Genomic DNA, 23,278 nt, shown 5'->3' with positions numbered 1-23,278 from the left:
TAATTAAACTGCGATGTAAAAAAAGCTTTGTGCGTAGTGGTGGCCTTTAGCGGTATGAACCGTCAGCAGTGATAAGGTATAGCTACGAGCGCTCCAGACCAACCTTACGAAAGTATGACTTAACAGAAGGTATACTTAACTAAGAAGGTTTCGGAAAACAAGTATTAACGATAAGGTACTTCTTAAGGTACAACTTAAGAACGACGTAGCGTTAAGGTGGTTTCCACCTACCCACCTAAACGCTACGTCGTTCTTAAGTTGTACCTTAAGAAGTAGGTTAATACGTGTTTTCCGAAACCTTCTATATGTATAAAAAATGATTCGTGGTATTTGTACGCATCCTCTCTCCATTGAAGTTAATGGGAAGCATTGGCGTATCATATGTACGCAAAATTGGACTTTGGCGTATGCATTACACTCTATTGCAAAGTCATTTTATTTTTACGCAAAATGATGAGAATAGGTTGGGATGGATATGAGCTGAAGACCTCAGTGTGGCAATTTACGCCAATAATGTGATACGGCTAGTGGGTAATCAGCATATGTTGTGGAGAACATTAACACACTTATGGCCGTGAGGGTGTGTGATTGCACACTTGCTAAATTATAAACACATACACATTTATTTCTGCATGCACATATTTCAATGAGCCCCGATAAATGCAGTTTGTACTATTTCTAAAACGCTTCTTTATAAAAAAAAATTGTTTTCTCAATACTTTTTACCTATACCGCTCTGAAGGAAAGAGCGCACAATCGATCTTCGAGGCATCGATATCAACCTTTTCAGCACCTCCACCATGGACAGCACCTGTAAAGGTCGCACTTAAGAAGGTTTACCTTAAGCAACATCCTAAGGTTTAGTTGGGAGAACACACGTAGTAGAGGTATACCTGTAGTTAAGGTGTACCCTTTGAGTCTTCGTAGCGCGCTGAGAGACAACGTTATTGGAGAACGCAGCCGTGGTTATTACGACATATCTGAGTAGAAAAAATGTGTGTTGTAGCAATGCGTCACCGTATATTTGGAATAAATGCTGTTCTTTTTAACATATTGATCAAAGAATCCTGAAAAAAAGAATCACAGGTTCCAAAAAACATTTGGCAGCACAACTGTTTAAAGTATCAATAATTCTAATAATAAACCAGCATATTACAATATTTGTGAAGGATCACGTGAAACTTAAAACTGGAGTAACTGTTCAGTAAAACTGAAAATTCAGCTTTGCATCTCAGTAAATTAAACATTAAAATAAATGAAAATAAAAAACATTATTTTATATTGTTATATTTTGCAATGTCACTGTTTTTCGGTATTTTCAAATGAATGCAGCCTTGATGAGCATTAGAGGCTTCTCTAAAAAAATTACATAACTTACTGATTTCATATAATTATGATAAGATCGAATGGGTATGATTGGAATGTTTGGTGTGGCACATCAACTGCTAAATTCAAATCCGCATTCACATCTTGGCTCTTTAATAAACTTTAATATAAAATCAGTTTGATAGTAGAAACTTATATATGCAATGATGCCTTTTGTATAGGCTAAATAAATAAATAAATATATATACGATAATACGATACTACAAAGCCCTGACACTAAACTGCTGCTGCGTTCTATTTATGAGTTAACACTGGGGTCATCACTATATTCCAAATGCATTTATGCATTTTATAATTCAAAATAAATAATATGGTATTTCTAAAAGTTTTTGGTAATAACGCTAACTTTTTATTTTGATTTACCACAGGTGTGGCAGTCAGTGAAGTGTCAGGCCAGAAACCAGAGTTTCTGAAGTGTGACACAGAGGGGTCAGAAGAATTTGGTGACTCAAAGTTTCCAGAGCCAGACAAGAGTGAGGCTTCGGAACAAGATGGTGACACAAACCGTTCCGAGCCAGACAAGAGTGAGGCTTCGGAACAAGATAGTGACACAAACCGTTCCGAGCCAGACAAGAGTGAGGCTTCGGAACAAGATAGTGACACAAACCGTTCCGAGCCAGACAAGAGTGAGGCTTCGGAACAAGATAGTGACACAAACAGTTCAGAGCCAGACAACAAAAATGAAGCTTCAGAACAAACCCATGGTCTACGCCAGATACCAAGGGTGAGAAAAAAATTTGAAATCATCATGAAAGGAAAACACTGGAAAAAGATCAGACCACTACAAGGTTCTTCAAAGCTGAGACATCCATGGACAGACTATCTTTACAGAATTTTCAAATCCAAAAATCCATCATGTACACTGTCTTTTAAGTATCATCATGTTAAAGCTCTTGCCAGCAGGAAACGGAATGCTCCATACTTGCATTGTATGGCTGTGTGCACTTTCCCTTCATGCAAGGCCAAATATACCTTCATCATTAAAAGAATCCCTGATGATAAAGACAAAGATGTCGAAATCTCAGTTCAACAAAGTGGTAGCATTAAACACAAAGTTACAGACAGGAAATGTCGTCCAGCTACTCACTTGAAAAGATGTAAAATTGCAAAAGCACTCATTCATGGTCCCAGTCACTATTTTTATCGCAGACTACGTTCAACACCAAAGGCACAATTGCTGGCTGGTAACATGACAAGGTGCCTCAACAAAAATATTATAAAAGTAATTGGCGCAGAGGTAAGGAGAAACCAGTGCCTCCATAATGATCTGTTAATGGAAATGCACCTAACACAAACAATATTGAGAGAGAGTGACACAGAATACTACAAAATGCCTGGGTACATCCAGCATTTCAGCATCGATCCTTTTGGTGTGCACATGTACACTGAAATGGCCATAAACATTCTTTTGCAACATCTACGGAAGAAGGCTCCTGTTACCCTTTATCTGGATGCTACAGGTGGTCTAGTGTCAAAACTCCCCTCTCAGCCAAAAAAGGTACTCTATTACGCACTTACAATTCCTGGAAGTGGTCAGGATGCACCGCCTCTCCCAGTTTGTGAAATGCTGTCCAATGAGCATTCTGTTCCACCGATCACGTTCTGGTTGATGCAGTTTACCCTGCAATTGTCAAAATACACCCGACTGCACATCCACCAAATTGAAACTGATTACAGCTGGGCACTGATTCAAAGTGTGCTTTTAGCATTTAACAGGGAACACATCACCTCCTATCTGGACAGAGCTTTCGAAATTTGCATGGGGAAAAGAACATGGGAAGATATTCGACAACACACTGTCCTTCACATCTGCTCTGCTCATGTCCTGAAAGCTGTCAGACAGGCGGTTTCTAGGCAAACCTTTGATAATGGTCTTAGAAACTTCATTACCTTTTCATTTGCACGGCTCCAAAATGCAAGCTCCCTCAGTGAATCCAGGAACCTCTTCAAAGCACTGTGCACAGTCCTTTCAACTCCCCTAAGCACAAAAAGTGTCCAGGCAAGTGTACATTTCCTTGAATCCCTTATTTTAAAAACTCAAGAGGGACCCATTGAAGATTCAGTCCTGGAGGACTGGGACATGGAGCAGTGTAGTGAAGGAAAGATGGATTTTAAGTCAATAGGGGTTATGCCCAACAGGCTTCCGTTTTCTGCTAAACAGGTCTCGTTGCTTCCGGTTCACGCGTTTTGCATATGCCTCTTTAAATATGAACATGATTTACTCAAGATTCCTTCAAAGTAGACACTAAAAATGATCATAACCAATGTCCATCACATATGTGTATTGATATATAAAAGTTTTTAATTTTTATTCTTTTCACTAACATTTATATATAAATATCGAATGAAACGTCCACAATAAACAGCTGGCTTGTTTAACTGATTACCTTAAAAGTCCGACAAGCGGAAGCAATGAGACCTGTTTTCCGGGGTTGGTCAGGTGACGTTCGACATATACCCTATTGTCGGGAGTTCACCATTCACAATTTTTTTTAAGCAACTGTCTGAAGAGGTCAAGGACCAGAGATCAAATGAGGAGGTAGTTTCAAATGAGGACAATCTGTACTACTGTCCAGAAATCCTCAGCTTTCTCTTTGATCACTACTTTGCTATCTTTCCTTTGTGGAGTGGTGTACTGTTGGGAAACCTGAAGAGGTATGCCGTGGATGAGGATGACAAAGAGAATGTGAAAAGCAAACCAGAGAAAACAAGAGACACAAACTGCCATGTTGAGAAGTGGTTTGGCATTGTTAAACATTCCATCATTCAAAAAAAATCCATCAGACCAGGAGCATTTGTAAGGAAAATGTATGTATCACTCCAGGCACGATATATCGAACACATTTTACACCACAACCTGTCCCCAGAACGGCTTTTGAGAACGCATTCAGAAGACATTTCTCTATGTCAAGAGACGTGGGCTAAAAAGAAAGAATGCAGAGTGACAGCCACCAAATCCAAATTTTATTCTGCTCCACAAAATGTGCCAGTCCCCCATAAAAAAAAAAAAGATGCAGATCGTTGAGAAGGATGAGACTGTAAAGTTAGCAAGACAAAATGTAAAAAGCCAACAAAGTGGACCAGCACTTGAGGCTTGTAAAAAGTCATCTGAAGTTGAGGACATTTCTGTGGAGGATGAGGTAATACAAATATAATTTTAGAATAATTCACTATATGAGGCAAGCAGAGTAAATACTGTTTTGTAAACCATGATGTTTGTGTCATTACAGGTTGATTTACTATGGAGAAATGACCCCACAGATGTTGTTGTGGCAATTCTAAGAGTGCCTCACAGCACTTTAGCAATACCTGTTGCATCACAGGGATTTTCAATCATTAAGGCCACTTGACTGGTTAGTTGGGGAGGTAAGCTTACCAGGACAATAAAAATATTAATGCAAATGATGCAAAATGTGGGATTTAGTTTTGTTTAAAAAAAATGCATAATTCACGTATTAAAGTTAGATATTGAAGTACAAACTGCTTTTCATCCTTTTATTCAGGCAATTGAGAGTTACTTCAGGACCATCCTTAATTCCTGTGATGCAATGAAAAACATCTTTCAGCTGAATCATTACACGACTGGTGTAATTTTGCATGGCAAAAGAGAACAAATGGCGTCCCAAGGATTGAAAAAAGTGAGTCAAATTATTAATTTCTATCATTTGTGATGGTCTGCAGTTATTATTATTTCTTTATTTACTTTGTAATTATTGTCACACAGGTGCAATTTGAGAAATACAAAGGTTTGATCAGTCATGTGCACTGGAAGTTTGTGGTAAGTAAAAACACGCTGATTTTAATTTACAGTAATGTGGAAATATGTTCTGTATGATGAAAAATCCAGGTATTGGTTATGTTGTGTATGTTTGAGCTATTTTTGGTATGCCATAGATTTGTTAGAAATTTCTTTTTTTTTTTTTTCTAGTATCTGCATGCCATGTCAAAAACAATCTTCGTGATTGACCCTCAGAGTGGCACTGACGAAATGGAGGAAGCCAGACATGCGTGTTATAGATTTGGGTACATTACATTATTTAAATGGTCTGTTGCTACTATGCTCTGTCACAACTGTGTGAAGGTATATTAGTGAAAATCTACAATTCAATGTATTTCTTAGTGTATTGCTTTTATTTCTTAAAAACTAGGGAATATTTTAAAATGAGAAGAAACCAGCATGCAAAAGAAGACTGGTTAAAAATCAAATGGCTACCTGGCAAGATTAAACACACTTTTCAAGAGGATAGCACAAGCTGTGGTGTTTTTGTAATGCAGGTAATAGAATATTAGTTTACATTGTTTTTGTGTAGCTCATGGCTTTGATTTTGGTTTCTTAAACTAAGTTGTTTTGGATAAAAGTGTCTGGCACATTCATATATTAAAACATTGCACTTACATTTTCCATAAGTAAACTTTGTGTATAAACATTTCACTGCTGTCACTCCAGATGGCCAAGGTGGTGGTGGAGAAATTTCCAGAAATCCCGGAGACAATAAGCATCTCTCCTACCGAAGAGTCGATGCGCCACTGCAGAACACAAATGGGAAAAGAAATTCTGCAGGCATCAGGTATTGCAAACAATCCTTAAAGCAGATGAACAGTAACCTTAAAAGTACATTTTGTATACTTAGGAGTTTAATAAAATCTTTCACATTTACATTCAAATAATTGTAGTGTCAAGGGAGGAAAAAATGAATCTGCCCAAATGGAAGAGCCATGTATTTGGGTAATCAATATATTTCACTTGAATTACTTCTATTTATTATTTTTTTTAACCAAGGGAAAAGGTAAAAAAAAATTGTTAAAACAAATGTTACTGTTTGTCTCCTGCTTTCTTAGGTTCAGTGTGAAAACTGCAAGGGATGGTACCATCTCAAGTGCCTAAACCTTGCAGTCCCAAAGGAGGACCAACAATGGTTTTGTTGTTTGTGTGTTTAAGATTTTGTTAAGAGACGATGTTCACTATCTCTAAGTGTTCCTTGAGTTTGTTTTGTTTAAATCCATGTGTAAATCCATGCATTGGCACAGCATGGCTTATGCTGTTTAAGATGCATTTATTTCGGAGCCAGATTTTTCTCCAAATACAAGGTAAAAAAAAAAAAACCACTCAAAGTCTATTAGAAGCCTATGTCCTGTTTGGGCTATAAGTGGAAAGTTGATTATGCGTAGTTAAATGAACTGACTTTAATAATTTAAAGTACATAGAGATGCTACTCAACCAGAATGCGTAGCTGCAGAACTGCAGGGCTGACATAATTTTTAAACTTGTTGAAAACATTATGGCCTTTTCAAAAGTTATCAATGGTGTGACATTAAGGAACAACATAGAATACAGTGATGATAGAAATGAAGCATCTAGAGTAAATAATTGCACATTAAAGACTTGTAGTATGTTCTTTATAGTCAAATAAATATTTAGCAACTTGTCTTGTAGTCGTGTGACCTTCTTTTTAAAAGTTATTGAATTGGATGCTGTGATATTGAAGAACCCCATAGACTACAATGATGATAGAAATGAAACATTTAGAGTAAATAATTGCACATTAAAGACTTGTAGTATGTTCTTTATAGTCAAATAAATATTTAGCAACTTGTCTTGTAGTCGTGTGACCTTCTTTTCAAAAGTTATTGAGGATGCTGTGACACTGAAGAACCACATAGAGAACAGTGATGATAGAAATGAAACATCTAGACTCTAAATCAACATCTAAATCAATTTCTACATCATTTTAAATGTTCTTAAATCTTCTGTTTTTATTGTTGTGATTATGATAAATTTTTATGATTTTTATATTATGATTTTAATTCCTCTTATGTACAGAATTTTGAATTACCATTGTGTATGAAATGTGCTATATACATAAACTTGCCTTTCCTTGCCTAGCCTAGAGCAAATAATTGCACATTAAAGACACAAGGAAGGTCAGAGACGTGCGGATCCATTTGCAGCATTTTATTCAAACAAACAAACACAAAGGGGCAGGCAGAAATCGTCGTCAAAAAACAGGCAGAAAGGTCGGGGCTGGCAGCAAGAATCAAACACGGGAGGGAGTCCAGGAATCAAACACACGGGAAAACAAACACGGAAAGAAACGCTTGGAAATAAAGACCATACGGAACAATAAGACTTCGCAAGGTGGCTGTGTGTGTGAGAAGCTTAAATGCAGTCAGTGTGATGAGGTGCAGCTGTGAGCGGTAATCAGTGCAGTGAGAAACAAGGAGCAGGTGAATGCAGTGATTAGTGCAGTGGCTTGTGGGGAATGAAGTCCATGATGTGTAGTGCAAGAGTTAATGATGACAAGACGACCAATACGTGACATTCAAAAGCTATTGAACTGGATGATGTGTCATTAAAGAAATCCATAAAACACAGTGATGAGACAAATTGAATATATATGTGAGGCACAAATTACTTATAAATCATCAAGTTTTCCACTTATTTTTTAAATGTTCACCCAAAATAAACACCCTGTTAGTCAATAATGTGATGGATTCAGTACCATGGACAGTGATATTTCTGCAGGACAGTAAACATCAATCAATGCACATGAATTGTGATATTGTGAGTGTTTAATATTAAATGCATTTGTCACACAACAGGAACACATAAAAGGTTAGCCATTCTTTTTACTGAACACCTGTTGCACTGTTAAGTCATCATCACACTTTAAACCAGAGAAACGTAGGTGAATAAAACAGCAAGACATGGGCTCTAGTATGTTCTGTTGGGTCCAAACAAAATAGTCCAACTTGCTTTGGAACAGTTGATCCATGCTTTCAAAACCTATTAAAAAACATATTTTATTGTTAAAATCAACACAAAACAGTTGTAAAATGAAGCTATTAACTGTTCAGGAGATTACAGGTAATTTGCCTCTTATCTTGTTCCCAAATTACAATTCATGTATATGTCCATGCTTTTTTAATTTCCTGACCATCTTTTCAAACACAATTACTATAATGCAATTGATGTTTGCTGGTACATCTGTTGGCTTAAATGTATTTGTCTCTTTGCGCACAATAAGAAAAGATTACAACTTTTTAGACGGTCCCTATCTTGTTTTCCAAAATACGTTGACATTCAGTGGACGTTCGCCAGTAAGTATGCCATTAAAACAATACTTGGCCATTTTGATCGATTATGAAAAATGTAGTAGGTTGACAATTATGTCGTTGCTTTGCAACGATTTGTATTGTGAAAAGCGCTATACAAATAAACTTGAATTGAATTATTAAATGGTTGTTGATTCCCTCAAATTTTGACTATGAATGTGTCACTGAATTCTACAAGTTGATTCCTTTGAATCAAAATATTAGTCAAGCTTTTGCCTTGATGGGAAAAGCAACAATGTAACTGGTAGGTAAATGAATTGACAAACTGAACAAAATGTCTTGATCCCATTGATTGTAGGTGAATTTTAGCTTATTTAGTTGATTTTTAATTTATGTCGTAATATCTAAGTTTACTGATTGTGGAACTCTGGAAATACCAGGCAGCTTTAAACTTTTTTATTAGCATATTTCATTCTTTGTTGTATTTACATACAGTGGGGAGAATAAGTATTTGACACATCAGCATTTTTATCAGTAAGGGTATTTCTAAGTGGGCTATTGACACAACATTTCCACCAGATGTAGCCATCAAGCCAAATATTTAATTCATACAAAGAAATCAGAACATTTAAGCATACAAGTTGAGTCATAATAAATAAAGTGAAATGACACAGGGAATGTGGGTAGCTGGAGACAGAGAAACCAGAAGATTTGGACTGATGCAGAGAAAAACACACAGAGAGGATAACACAAGGACAGCTAGTGAATGAAAAATCAATAAAGATGGGGACAATGAGAGACAGGTAGTGTATAAATGCAAGACTAACATTCATACTAAAAGACAAAATAAATACATTTTGATATAATGGGGACTTTTAAAACACATCTTAAAATTTTAGTAACTCAGCTTTAGTAAATTCATGATCAGTTTATAAAAAGATTCAACACAGGGATCGTTTAGCTTCAGTTTTGTGAGTTTATTTCTTTGAATTTTAGTGTGCTTTGTAAACCAGTGAGCTCGCATATGTCACGGTCTGGTGGGTTGAGGAGTGGAGAATGGAGGAGGAGAACCGGAGTAAATGATTAAATAAAGTTTATTTAAACAAAACACTGAAAAAGAATACAAACAAACAAAAACCGGGAGCAAGAAGGAGCAGATGAAACATCAGTAACATTAACGACGGACAGCGGGGAGTGATCACAAACAGACTTAAATACACAGATACATGGGCGTGGTAACAAACAAACTAACAAGATAACGAGGGGGAAATACAACTATGGGCAAGAACAAACCAAAAGGACTAAACCAAAAGGGGGATAAAACTACTAAACCAAATGAACTAGAAACATAGGGGGAAAAAACACTAGGAGAACAGAACAAGACAGGACAAAATACTGACATTACACCCCCCTCCCCAAAAGGCGCGTCTTCCGCCGTTTAACATCCGCCCTGGAGACCACTAGACAGGGATACAGGAACCAAAGGATACAGGGGTGGTCTCCAGGGCGGATCAGGGAGCTCCGGAGGCTTGAGAAGCGGGCTCTGGAGGACTGGACGACCCCAGCGGAAACTCTGGAGGGCTGGGCGTCTCCAGCGGAGACTCTGGAAGAGCTGGCTCTGGGCGAGCGGTCACTGGAGGGCGCTCTGGCGGCGCAGTCATTGGAGGGCGCTCTGGCGGCGCAGTCACTGGAGGGCTGGGCGGAACCAGCGGAGACTCTGGAAGGCTGGGCGGTAGCCATCTTGGGTGCAGACTCAGGCTTGGTGGTCATCTTGGCTAGGAACTCAGGAACGGCGGCCATCTTGACCGGGAACTCAGGCTTGGCGGCCTTCTTGGCCGGGAACTCAGGAACGGCGGCCATCTTGGCCAGGGATTCAGGCTTGGTGGCCATCTTGGCCGAGGATTCAGGAACTGCGGCCATCTTGGCTGCAGACTCCTGCGTGGCAGCCATCTTGCGTGCAGACAACTGCGTGGCAGCCATATTGCTTGCAGATTCTGGCATGGCAGCAATCTTGTGAGCAGGCGTGGCAGCCATCTTGTGAGCTGGCGTGGCGGCCATTTTGTGAGCTGACGCTGGCCTGGCGGCTGACGGGCTCGAGTGCGGAGAGGAAGCCGGCGGGCTTGAGCGCGGAGAGGTGGCCGGCAGACTAGAGCGCTGGGCGGAGGCCGGTAGATTAGAGCGCGGGGAGGAGGCCGGCCGCATCGGGCTGAGGACAGCGGCAGAGCTATGGAGGACGACTGGAGATTGGAGACTGTGCTGGCGGTCCGATCCGTTGGCACGGTATGTGGGGATTCTCGGCTTGGGATAGGCTGACCTGACGTGATGTGTTTCAGAGGGGACTGAACGATGAGACCGGACACTCTTTACTTCTTCAAGTTCAAAACCAGAGCAATTTAAATAAAGAATGAGATTGATCAGTTCGATCAAGGAGAAATTACAGAATCACAACGAATCGTCTCATCATTCAGCCCCATCAGAAACACGGCACCGAGAGAAGCATCGGGCCAGCCCACCTGATGTGAGAGCTCGACAAAATCCGCCACATACTGCTCCAAACTCCGACAACCCTGCCGCAGTCTCACCATGTCTGCCTCAGCCCGATTCATCTTTAGTTTTGGGTCCGTCGTTCTGTCACGGTCTGGTGGGTTGAGGAGTGGAGAATGGAGGAGGAAACCGGAGTAAATGATTAAATAAAGTACAATACAAACAAACAAAAACCGGGAGCAAGAAGGAGCAGATGAAACATCAGTAACATTAACGACAGACAGCGGGGAGTGATCACAAACAGACTTAAATACACAGATACATGGGCGTGGTAACAAACAAGCTAACAAGATAACGAGGGAGAAATACAAATATGGGCAAGAACAAACCAAAAGGACTAAACCAAAAGGGGGAGAACAAGGACTAAACCAAATGAACTAGAAACATAGGGGGAAAAAACACTAGGAGAACAGAATAAGACAGGACAAAATACTTACAGCATACTTTTAAGGAAATGTACGTTCTTGATTATATTATTTGTTCATGTGCTTGCTTGTTAACAAATAAATCAACTATATATGTTAGAATTAAGGTTTATAGCAGGTGTAAACAGGGATTGACAACCATTAATCTAAAGGGCAGAGTCAGGTGGGGTTCCTATAAACCATTACTGTTCATTTGATTGGAGAGAATACAGCCCTGCACCTCTTTTGTCAATGACTGTGTCACACCCCCCACCAAACACAACACACTACATCACACCCAGCATTTAGGATGCTAAAGGGGCCTCCTGCTCCCACCAACCAACCACGGCCCTGCTGGGCGGCCCTTGCACTCACTTGTAAGTGGAAAGAAAACTTTTATTAGAGTGAGTGTCTTAAGAAACTCTGAGGCTTAAATCTGCACAAGAGTCATTCAGAAGCTTCAACTGAAGATCAAAGATTTCAAAGATTCTATTTATGGTAATGTTTCTGTCATTGTGACATCATACTGCGCATTTGAATCTGGCAGTGTGTTCTTCATGAGCAGTAAGTAAAGCAGACACATTTCACGGTAGTAATTTGTCTCAGACACTGCAAATTGGGGAGGTGACAGTGCTTAATGAAATTGCTCCAATACTTGAACAGGGAAGACACACGTATTGGACGATAGAGACCCAACAGAGACAGAATGCACAGACTTTGATTTTAATAAATGGGGTAACTGGGGAACACAGGTGCAGAGAATGACTAACTGGACTAAAGGAAAGGAATGGGACCAAAAAAGGGCACACAGAAACAAAAACAGGTCCATATTCCTGGCATATCGTCCCCCTTCTGGAAGGCGCATCATTGCACTGATGGAACAACGGAAGGAGAAGAATGGACATCCGGGAGGAGGATGACGAACAGAGTCCAAGGTGGAGCCTCCCTCTGTATGTCCTCGTGTCTCCTTCCCTTTCTCAGGGAACAAGGGTTGTAGTTGTACGCATTGTCCATAATCCAAATTATTCCTTGCGCTTTTATGCATTACCGAGTCAACTAGCTATATTGTGTTGGACTGAGATTAAAGTGTACAATGGACAAAACATAATGAGAAACATAACTAGAATGTTCCATTCTATACATTTAGTTTGAAACTCACTCTACACTAAGAGGATCTGTTAGGCTTCTCTCTATTATGAATTTTCATGTGCCTGTCAAGGCTTCCTTTTTGACTGAAACAGTTTCCACACTGTTTGCATGTGTGAGGCCTCTCTCCAGTGTGAACTAACATGTGCCTGTTAAGGGCTCCTTTTTCATTGAAACTCTTTCCACAATGTTTGCATGAGTAAGGCTTCTCTCCAGTGTGGACTCTCATGTGAATGTTAAGGTTTCCTTTTTGATTAAAACTCTTTCCACACCATTGGCAGGTGAAAGGGCTCTCCATGGTGTGAATTTTCTGGTGGACTTCAAGGTTTCCACTTTGATTGAAACTCTTTCCACACTGTTTGCAGGTGTAAGGCTTCTCTCCAGTGTGAATTCTCATGTGTGTGTTAAGGTGTCCTTTTTGAATGAAACTCTTTCCACATTGTTGGCAGGTAAAAGGGTTCTCCGTAGTGTGAATTTTCTGGTGAACTTTAAGGTTTCCACTTCGAGCGAAACTCTTTCCACACTGTTTGCATGAGTAAGGCTTCTCTCCAGTGTGAATTCTCATGTGTCTGTTAAGGCATCCTTTTAGAGTGAAACTCTTTCCACACTGTTGGCATGTGTGAGGCTTCTTTCCAGTGTGAATACTCATGTGTGTGTTAAGGTGTACTTTTCGTGTGAAATTCTTTCCACATTGTTGGCAGGTAAAAGGGTTCTCCGTAGTGTGAATTTTCTGGTGGACTTTAAGGTTTCCACTTCGAGCGAAACTCTTGCTGCACTGTTTGCATGAGTAAGGCTTCTCTCCAGTGTGAAGTCTTATGTGTCTGTTAAGGCTTCCTTTTAGAGTGAAACTCTTTCCACACTGTTTGCATGAGTAAGGCTTCTCTCTATTGTGAATTATCATGTGTCTGTTAAGGCTTCCTTTTAGAGTGAATCTCTTTCCACACTGTTGGCAGGTAAAAGGGTTCTCTGTAGTGTGAATTTTCTGGTGGACTTCAAGGTTTGTAGTTTGAGCTCTTTTTTGTGTAGAAGTCTTTTCAAACTCTAATGAACAAAAAGATTTTTCTCCAGACACGAAATCATGAAGATTCTCAAACTGATCTTTCTCTTCAGTTTCATTCAGTACTTCTCTCTCTTCTTTCAGTGCTATTAGGTCTAAGGTGGAAAAAAAGGAATACAAGTTAACCCCAGTTTAGTGGCACAAAACAATTAACATCAAAACACGTAGATATGTAATGCATGTATGCTAGATCCTATACCACGGTGTCCAAACCTGATCCTGCTCAGCCGGTACCCTACAGAGTTTAGGCTGGCCGTTATACAATTAATAAAAAACCTAGAAAATCTAATGACAGAGTTTAGGATCTATATATATATATATAATCTAAATATAGACTGATCTCAATTTTTCTGTACCATTTTAGTGTCCTAGGGAATAAAATCCAACAAATATAGAAAGAGAAAAGAAAAAAAAGGGGATAAACTCCCCACTCAACCGTCAGATGAAAAATTCATCACACAATTCTTTCTGAGGTTTTTCTGGGGCAATTATGTTAGCCAATCAAAAAACGGGCTGTTACACTGACCTGCTAGGTCAATGTCAAAGTTTATTTATCTAATTTAAATTACTTTTAAAAACAACAAGTGTTTATTAAAGTGCTGTACAAGTATAATAAATTTAAAACAATAAACACATACAGTGGTGTGGAAAAGTGTTGGCCCCCTTCCTGATTTTTTTTCTTCTTTTTTTGCATGCATCACACTTTAATGTTTCAGATCATCAAACAAATGTAAATATTAATCAAAGATAACCCAAGTAAACACAACATAGTTTTTTAATGAAGTTTTTTTTATTATGTAGGGAAATCAAAACCCACATGGCCCTCTGTGAAAAAATGTTTGCCCCCTAAACTTAACTGTTTGGGCCACCCTTAGCAGCAACAACTGCAATCAAGCATTTGTGATAACTTGCAATGAGTCTGTTATGGCGCTGTGAGGAATTCTGGTCCACTCATCTTGGCAGAATTGTTGTAATTCAGCCACATTGGAGGGTTTTCGAGCATTAACCGCCTTTTTAAGGTCATGCCACAGCATCTCAATAGGATTCAGGTCAGGACTTTGACTAGGCCACTCCAAAGTGTTCATTTTGTTTTTCTTCAACCATTTAGAGGTGGATTTGCTGGTGTGTTTCGGATCATTGTCCAGCTGCAGAACCCAAGTTTGCTTCAGCTTGAGGTCACGAACAGATGGCCGGACATTGTCCTTCAGGATTTACTGGTAGACAACAGAATTCATGGTTCCATTTATCACAGCAAGTCGTCCAGGGGTGCGTTTCCCAAAAGTTCGGTCGTTACCAATATAGTTCAATGGAACTAACGATCATAGTTAGCTAACGATGCTTTTGGGAAACTTACCCCAGGTCTAGAAGCAGCAAAACAGCCCCAGACCATCACACTACCACCACCATATTTTACTGAAATGCTGTGTTACTTTTACGCCAGATGTAATAGGACACACACCTTCCAAAAAGTTAAACTTTTGTCTCGTCGGTCCCTCATCAGAGTATTTTTCCCAAAATCTTGGGGATCATCAAGACGTGTTCTGGCAAAACTGAGACAAGCCTTTATGTTCTTCTTGCTCAGCAGTGGTTTTTGTCTTGGAACTCTGCCATGCAGGCCATTTTTGCCCAGTCTCTTTCAAGCAGTTGTGTAGTTGATTTTGTTGTGGGGTCTTTTGTGATCTCTTGGATGAGTCGTCGCTGCACTCTTGGGGTAATTTTGGTCGGCCTGCCACTCCTGGGAAGGTTCACCACTGTTCCATGTTTTCCCCATTAGTAGATAATGGCTCGCTGGAGTCCCAAAGCTTTAGAAATGGCTTTATAATATTTTCCAGACTGATAGGTCTAAATTACTTTCATTTTCATTTGTTTCTGAATTTCTTTGGATCTGAAAATATGTTGCTTTTTAGGACCTTTTGATCTACTTCACTTCACTTATGCTACTTCACAGGCAGGTCGTATTTATGATTTCTTGATTGCGAACAGGTGTGGCAGTAATCAAGCCTGAGTAAGGCTAGAGAAACTGAACTCAGGTGTGATAAAACACAGTTATGTTTTAACACTTTCACACAGGGACATGTGGGATTGGATTTTGTTTTCCCTTCATTAAAAGAAACCTTTGTTTAAAAACTGCATCTTGTGTTATCTTTGATTAATATTTAAATTTGTTTGATGATCTGAAATATTAAAGTGTGACAAACTTTAAAAAATAAAAAAAAATCAGGAAGGGGGCCAACACTTGTTCACACCACTGTAAAACAGACAAGACTCCAGCACAATCATAAAAACTTAACTCTCCTACTGTGTTAAAAGCCAAAGTGTAAAGATGAGTTTTAAGACTAGGTCCCCCGTTTTTAACCTTGTGGCAGGAACAACCAAAAGTAAATGCTCGGTGGATCTAAGTGCTCTTGTTGGAGTGTATAGCTGTATTAAGTCAGAATATGCTAGTCCATTTAGTGATTTAAACACTAAAACAAAAATCGATTAAAATCCATTCTAAAATGAACAGGAAGCCAATGGAGAGGTGCCAGAATTGGTGTAATATGTTCTCGTTTGTGTTCCTGTCAACATACGAGCAGCAGCATTCTGTACCAACTACAAATGTGTGAGAGAAGCCTGGCTAATACCTAAACATATGTATAACTCTTTCAAACTCACTAAAAGATAGAAAAGACTTCACTTTGGATAATTGCCTCAACTGGAAACAACTAGCTTTAATTACTGAATTAACCTTTTTATCCAGTTTTCACTCCATAATAACACCCACATTTTTTTACATTGGGCTTCACATATAATCTTAAAACACCAAGATCCAACTGAGAAGTATCACGAGCACCCCTGGATCCAAATACCACAACTTTTCTTTTCTTCATTAAACTTTAAAACATTTTTAGAGCCAACCAGGTTTAATGTCTTCAAGACAGTACAAAAATGGTGCTATGGACTTTGCATCTTTCTATTTCAAAGGCAGATAAAGCTGAGAGTCATCTGCATAAAAATGAAACGAGATGCCATACTTCCTACAGATGGACCCTACAGGAAGTAAATATATAGAGAACAGAACAGGCCCAAGAATGGAACCTTGAAAACACTTTTTTTTCTTTCTCTCTCTCTGTTTTGGCCTTCCGTCCACACTGAGATGGCATTTTTTATCAAGGAAAACTAATGTCATTAAATTGTTTACTCCAAATTTCCAGTTTTTATACTAAAAGTGGCATTTAGTGAAAAGTACTTGCTTTATTTTACTTAAAGTCGGGATAGAATCTAATGAATGCCAAAGCTCAGCATTTTGTTTGCGTACCCCTCCATCAGTTTGAGAACCACTGGTTTATACTGTTCTCATGGTGAAATACAGTACCTTCTTATAAATATGCCCTACTGCTCCACTCTGATGCTCCTGAACAGCGGTCATCTATTTATTTACTTAATAATATTAATAATATTAAAATTATTTTCCTCTCTTTATCTATTTATTTTTTGTTTTTTACTTGTCAGACTTGCTTTATATTTACAGCTGTTTCTCCTATTTTATGCTGTTTTTCTGTCTAAAACAACTATATATATATATTAGGGCTGGGCGATAAAACGATAACGATATATATCGCGATAGACAAGAGATCGATATCAATATAAAATGTGTTCGATAAAACGTTCGATATTTTGTATTCTTCGTCGGCCCGCCCAGCCCCCCTTTAACGCTCAGTTCATAGCGCCAGACCACAATAGAAGTTAAGGTTATCTTTCCTACAGAACGGGTCCATGTTGTTGTATTAAACAAACTAAATAGCCTTATGTTATTTATCTTATTTACACGACAGCATTTGATTTCTGTCTCTACATGATCGCGCGTTTACAATGTCTCCTCACAGACGGGATCGCGGACTCCATTCATAAAAACGGACTTTACTATAGGGCGGAATTCGTCGATTTTTGGACCAATAAATCAAAAGTTGGTCTGTTAATTAATTCAGATCGCGATATGGACTAGTGTCTGTGAAAACTGAAATGCAAAAAGACCGTTTCAATATGAATCCTGCATGTTCCCGTTTGCCTCTATATCTCTATGCTCTATATCAGTGTTTCTCAACGGGGGCGGTACCGCCCCCCAGGGGGCGTTGGGAGAGCCTCGGGGGGCGCTGAAAGCAATAATTTTGAAAGGGGGGCGCTGAGGTGGTTTTGGGGGGCGTTTGGTTAAGACGAGTTTAAACCGAATATGTTTGAGCTAAAACTTGCAGAAGAAAATGGTCTGCCACATCCTAATGCCATTTCTACACTGGATGCATCAAAGCGCACTTTCTGTATCTATTTGTCGACTTGTCTGCAGCATAAGCGCGCGGAATGCGTTTACTGTAGAGTTACTGAATGACTCATTATAACGGGATCTACGTGCTTTAACGTAACTTGCTGCGCCATTCACGGCCAGTGTAGCAGTGTTAAGGTCATTGCACACTGTGTCTGTTCGTATTCGTAATCCTAAAAATTCGTCACGCACAGAAACCTTGCACACTGAGTCCGACGAAATAGAACGATGTTGTCCACTCTCTTCTTAAAAAGAGAAACAGATACAGAGGAGTGAGGGAATACTTTTAAGGCGCACCTCCTTATTAATAAACTGCGGGATTATCCCGGGTGATTCAGAGTTTATTTCAGGATGTCAGTAATCTTTGATGCTTTGCTAGCATTACTGGAGCCACATAATATTAAGAAGACCACAAATTTTTGCGAACTCAGCGTACAAGGACCTTTACAGTGCTTTGTGCTGCGGGACAAGGTGAATGAATTTAACAGACGCAATTCTGGATTTTGGCGTTCGCTTGTACGGTGGCTCTGAACTGTCAAAACACCTCTCAAAATGCTTGCTACAGATGCGAAAAACGCAAAAAAATCAAACCCGATCCGAAATTTTTTATGACGGACGAAAAATTTGGAGGCAGTGTGCAAGTGTGATTAACATAACGTGAGGTATTTATTTTTTAACGTGTGTGTGTGCAATGACCTTAAGTGTTAGCTGGCTGTTAGTTTACAACAATAGTCACGGTCAAGCATGAGATGCTTTTTCTTGTTTAGAAAAAAAATAATAATATGAAAGCTTTTTGTTTGCCAAATGATTTAAATGCCAAATTTTTAAAGAATGTATTCAAAGCTCACAAATAATAGCCCAGCCTATTTTTTTTTACTGCACATTGCTTTTTTGCTCCTTGGGAAACTAATGATAATGATATTTCTTGCCCAGTCAAATCAAATATGCCATGAATGTCATGTGGTATTCAATTACATATATTTGAAATAAAAGTATGTACGGGCTAATGTGGGCTGTTATATTTGGGTTTAGATAGGTTACATGCTTTTAAAATAGCCTATATATTATAAATAAAATATTAAAACTATTAAAATTACTATTAAAAAAAGGCAAATATGATTTTATAATGGATGAAGAAAGGTTGCATTTGTTTGTTTTAAAAAAATATATACCATTTAAAAAAAGCTTTTTTAATTGAATATATTTTAAATGTGTTTTCCTCTTATGCTAAGCTTCATTACTCTAGCTTTCAGTTTCACATGATCTTTCAGAAATCATGCTGATGCCATAAAATCAAGAATATGTAATTTGTTCTCTTTAACATTTATTTAATTGACTGAAGTAGCCTACAAAGAAACAAATTCCAATGTTTACACTGGCCAAAATATTTTTGTTAGTATAAATAAATTTTGAGCCACGATCTAGCTTTGGTTGCAAAGACTGAGAAGCTCCTTTTATACACAAAGATGATCCCCTCACTTATTACCAATTCACCTGCCTCCTGTCAACTGTTTCAAAACAGTTATTCTATATTCTTTTCACTTTTATTTTTCTTCTGCCCCAATTGTTTTGGAGTGTGTTGCACTTTTGTGACTTTTATTTTATTTGTAATGTTGTCAATTAAATAAAAGTTAAATAGAATTATCATTTTACAAAATGTCCCAACTTTTAGTGTTGTACTTAGTTTTCTTTAAGGTATTTGTAAGCAAACTTTTAAATATTCTAAAAATTGTGTAATATAGTAAAGTACAGTTTACATTTCTTCCATTTGCATGTGTAAATGTGGTATTACCCACAAAATTAACCATGTCTACTATCTCAGAAAAATGGGAATTCAATATATTCTCAAAAAGCAGGGTATTTTCCAAGGGATATTTATTTTAAAATTGTTTTTACTGAAAGCTAATTGAAAATATCCAAACATACCACAGCAGTAAAAAGGGTGTTCAATAGTTCCAGAAATGGAAGAACAAACTAAAATCACTCATGTAAAAATGTCCTTTTGGATGTTCTAAACAGGAATTTTTATTTAGTCTTTTTAAATTTGGGGCAATAAAGTATATCAGCATCACAAAAACACTGAAGCTGTAGCAATGAAAATCACCAATTATATATATATATATATATAATTTACTGTAAAAAAAAAAAAAAGATCAATTCAATGCTTCCTTAAATTAATTTCGTAAAAATTGTAATGACCCCATACATTTGAATTGCTATAAATATAATAACAGTCCTATTATAAACACAAAGTACTAATAACAACCAATTTTAATATTCATTGAGGAAAATTAGACTATGATTTATTTGATGGGGGGCGGTGAGGGACCTGAATAATGGGTAGGGGGGCGCTGGACCAAAAAAGGTTGAGAACCACTGCTCTATATGAATGGAGGAGACGCGTTTTATTTTCACTACACGCATACTGCACACGTGACGCTCCCGCTAATTTTTGGCCTTTACATCTCACATGAACAGACAAAAATCTCCAAAGCTGCTGTGAGTGTCACTTTTTATCAATTTTACCGTTTCATTAGTGAAACTAGCATCATTCATTCTGTATTACACACTGAAACTTCAAGGCAACCTGTCAAAATAAAAGTACGGTTTAAAATATGACAGAACCATATTAGTCTTGTATAACTGTACGGTATAATGTAGGTGTTTATATGTTGTTCACATTTAAATAATTTACATAAAACAATATATATGATAAAAAATAAAATAAAGAGTCACCACTTAATTGTTGAAAAAATACTATTATTATTAAACCTTTTTTAACTGAATATAATTTTTCTTCTATGTATTAATTTTAACAGTAAAGCTCTGTTTATTTTTATTTTTAAAAATAAATCTGTGATTTTGCTTTCATTTGATTATCAGAAAAATTAAAACAAGAATTTCTGAAAAAAAAAAATATATATATATATATTGTAAGGCCCTATTGTTCAAAATGTTGAAAGTTTTGGACTTATTTTTTCAACAAATATTTTTGTCATTACACAAAGTATAGGCTAAAGTACCGGGAAAGAAGTAATGTTGGCTACTGGCAACCAGCAATCTCTGCAGAAATAAATATTATCAGCCAAGTACTTTGCAACAACCTCTGACCTGTGGTCAAGCCGTACTTCTGGGCCACACATTACCTAAACCATTCACTTTATCGACAATGAATGGGGTTTGAATTGAGGATTAAGAGATAATTAAGTGTATATTGTGACTTTAGACTTATGTTTACATTTTAATTATTTGAGTTTTCCATGGTTGTTGACATGTCTGTCTTAATAACTGAGGGGATTATGATCAGAGGCAGGTTAAGTTTAAAATAAAAATGCTTGAGTGTAATATATTTTTCTCCTGGTCCTTATTTTAAATGGGTCATAAAAATATCAATAATTATCGATATCGACCGATATGAAACACTGATATCGTGATATAGTTTTCAGCCATATCGCCCAGCCCTAATATATATATATATATATATATATATATATATATATATATATATATATTTCGGCAAATGAAATGATCTTACTAGAGGAAATTGCATGAAAAAGTATCATCCGTTCCATTTGTATAGTCTCAGTGAGCTTTTCTGTGGTTTCACGCATGCGCAGAAAGGCAAATGTAACACTTTCTTGCGTTCAAGTGTGGATGAGAAACTTTTGGAAAATACTTGAAAACGTTAGTGTGGATGGAGAAAATAAAAAAAACAACACCTTTTTTAATTGATATCAGGATTAATTTAGATGTAGCTTTACTGTCCACTGCCTTTTTTATTTGCTTACAAATACTTTAAATGAACAAATGTAGTCAGCATGCAGTAGCCAAATGTGATTACTTACATTTCAAGGTTTGTGCAAATAATTTTCTTAGATACTTTTGCACAATTAGCCAAAGTGCTATCAATGGTTTTAATATTATAGCAGATATTGGGTTTAATATTACTGAAAAATATGTTTTTTTAGGCTTATTTCCATATTATTGTTACAACATAAATGCATGATCTCATAATAACAAATTCTCAGTGTGAAAGCAAGATATTGAAGGCATGCGTTAGTATTTGTCATGTGATCTTAACAGTTCTGTCCAATGTCTTAACATTTCTACACTCCTGTGGCATTCTTCATAAATATCATTCATTTCTGTAGTGAATTCAGTTTTAAGAATAAAAACCAACCTGTTTGTTCCTCAGTATCTTCATGTTTTATGAATGTTTTTTCAATCTTCATGTCTTCACTCTCCTCTTTAATAAACACCATCTTTAAATAATAGTGTGTCACATGGATCTCTGATGTTTCTCCAGGAGTTTTTCTGTGTGTTTGTACACTTTGTCCTGTTTAAGATGAGAATAATTAAAGATAAAATAAATGCAAACTAAACACACTCTGGGTGCGTCTCAATTAGTTCAGTTCAGTAGTCAGAGTGAGAGCTCATAGATTTGATAATAACTATACACAAATTGCAGTGTTTCGAATCATTTCACAAATGATTTGATTCAAATGATTCGGATTCTCAGTTTCTCTCATCACTTCTTATCATCACACGATTGATTCACGATATAGAGCGAAATGATATGCACATTCTCTGTTACTAAAGGCTAACGCTTTAACTAGCACTAAATAAAGCATTACAATGTTATATTTAAGAGTGATGCATTTACTTTACATAGCTTGTAAAAACACTTTAATTCATTGATTTAAAAACTTTAAAACCACGAACCTTTCTTCAGGTGAATCGCAACAGATGAGGAGCGCGGCGAATCTTAATGACGTCACACCAAAATAAAAGTCCTATTCGTGCACTTCTCTCTCACTGAAGTCTGACTCGATGTCTTCTTAGGAAATTAATAAGTGAACAGCTCAGACTGCCTCATCTGGATCGATTGCAACTAAAATATTATTTAGCACTCTCAGCAAAGCATACTCAATGCTATGAATAGATTTAAAACCTGACTGAAAATGTTCATAAATATGGGGATTTAGAAAAGACTGGCTGCCAATGTTAAGGCTTTAATGTACTGGGAGAAGGGAGCACTGGGCAACCTGACCCCTGAGGTTCCTTATGGGTGCAAATGGAGACAGGTCTGGCTGGTAGCACCTCATTAGTGGCCAAGATTCTCCAAATTAGACAAGACTACAGCAATAAATGCATCAATAACTACAAAATTAAGTTAAAGGTTAAATGAACATAAAAAGAAACAAATGTGGACATAAACGTTGTCATAAATAAATGATTGAATAAATGAAAGATATAATATAATAATACATAAGTACATAATATAAATATTACAATCTGTAAATATTTGTCAAATAATATTTTTCTCATATCATTCATATATATATATATATATATATTAATATGTATTTCACCAAGAAAAAACTCTTAATA

General features: G+C 37.5%; 1 protein-coding gene across 1 annotated transcript in view; it reads right to left on the bottom strand.

Annotated features, from left to right (window-relative positions):
* LOC141321508 (uncharacterized) overlaps positions 1 to 22,217 on the bottom strand; it is a 41,861-nt gene extending 19,644 nt beyond the window's left edge. The window contains exons 1-2 of the mRNA XM_073833377.1: positions 22,068 to 22,217; positions 12,683 to 13,685 (exon numbers count right to left, since the gene is read on the bottom strand). Coding sequence (XP_073689478.1) covers positions 12,683 to 13,685; positions 22,068 to 22,149 — 1,085 coding nt within the window. The 5' untranslated portion in view covers positions 22,150 to 22,217. The remainder of the gene's footprint in view (positions 1 to 12,682; positions 13,686 to 22,067) is intronic.
* Positions 22,218 to 23,278: the final 1,061 nt, after the last annotated feature.

Source organism: Garra rufa, chromosome 1 (genome assembly GCF_049309525.1).
Source record: "Garra rufa chromosome 1, GarRuf1.0, whole genome shotgun sequence".
Taxonomy (NCBI): domain Eukaryota; kingdom Metazoa; phylum Chordata; class Actinopteri; order Cypriniformes; family Cyprinidae; genus Garra; species Garra rufa.
This window is presented reverse-complemented; position numbering and strand designations above follow the sequence as displayed.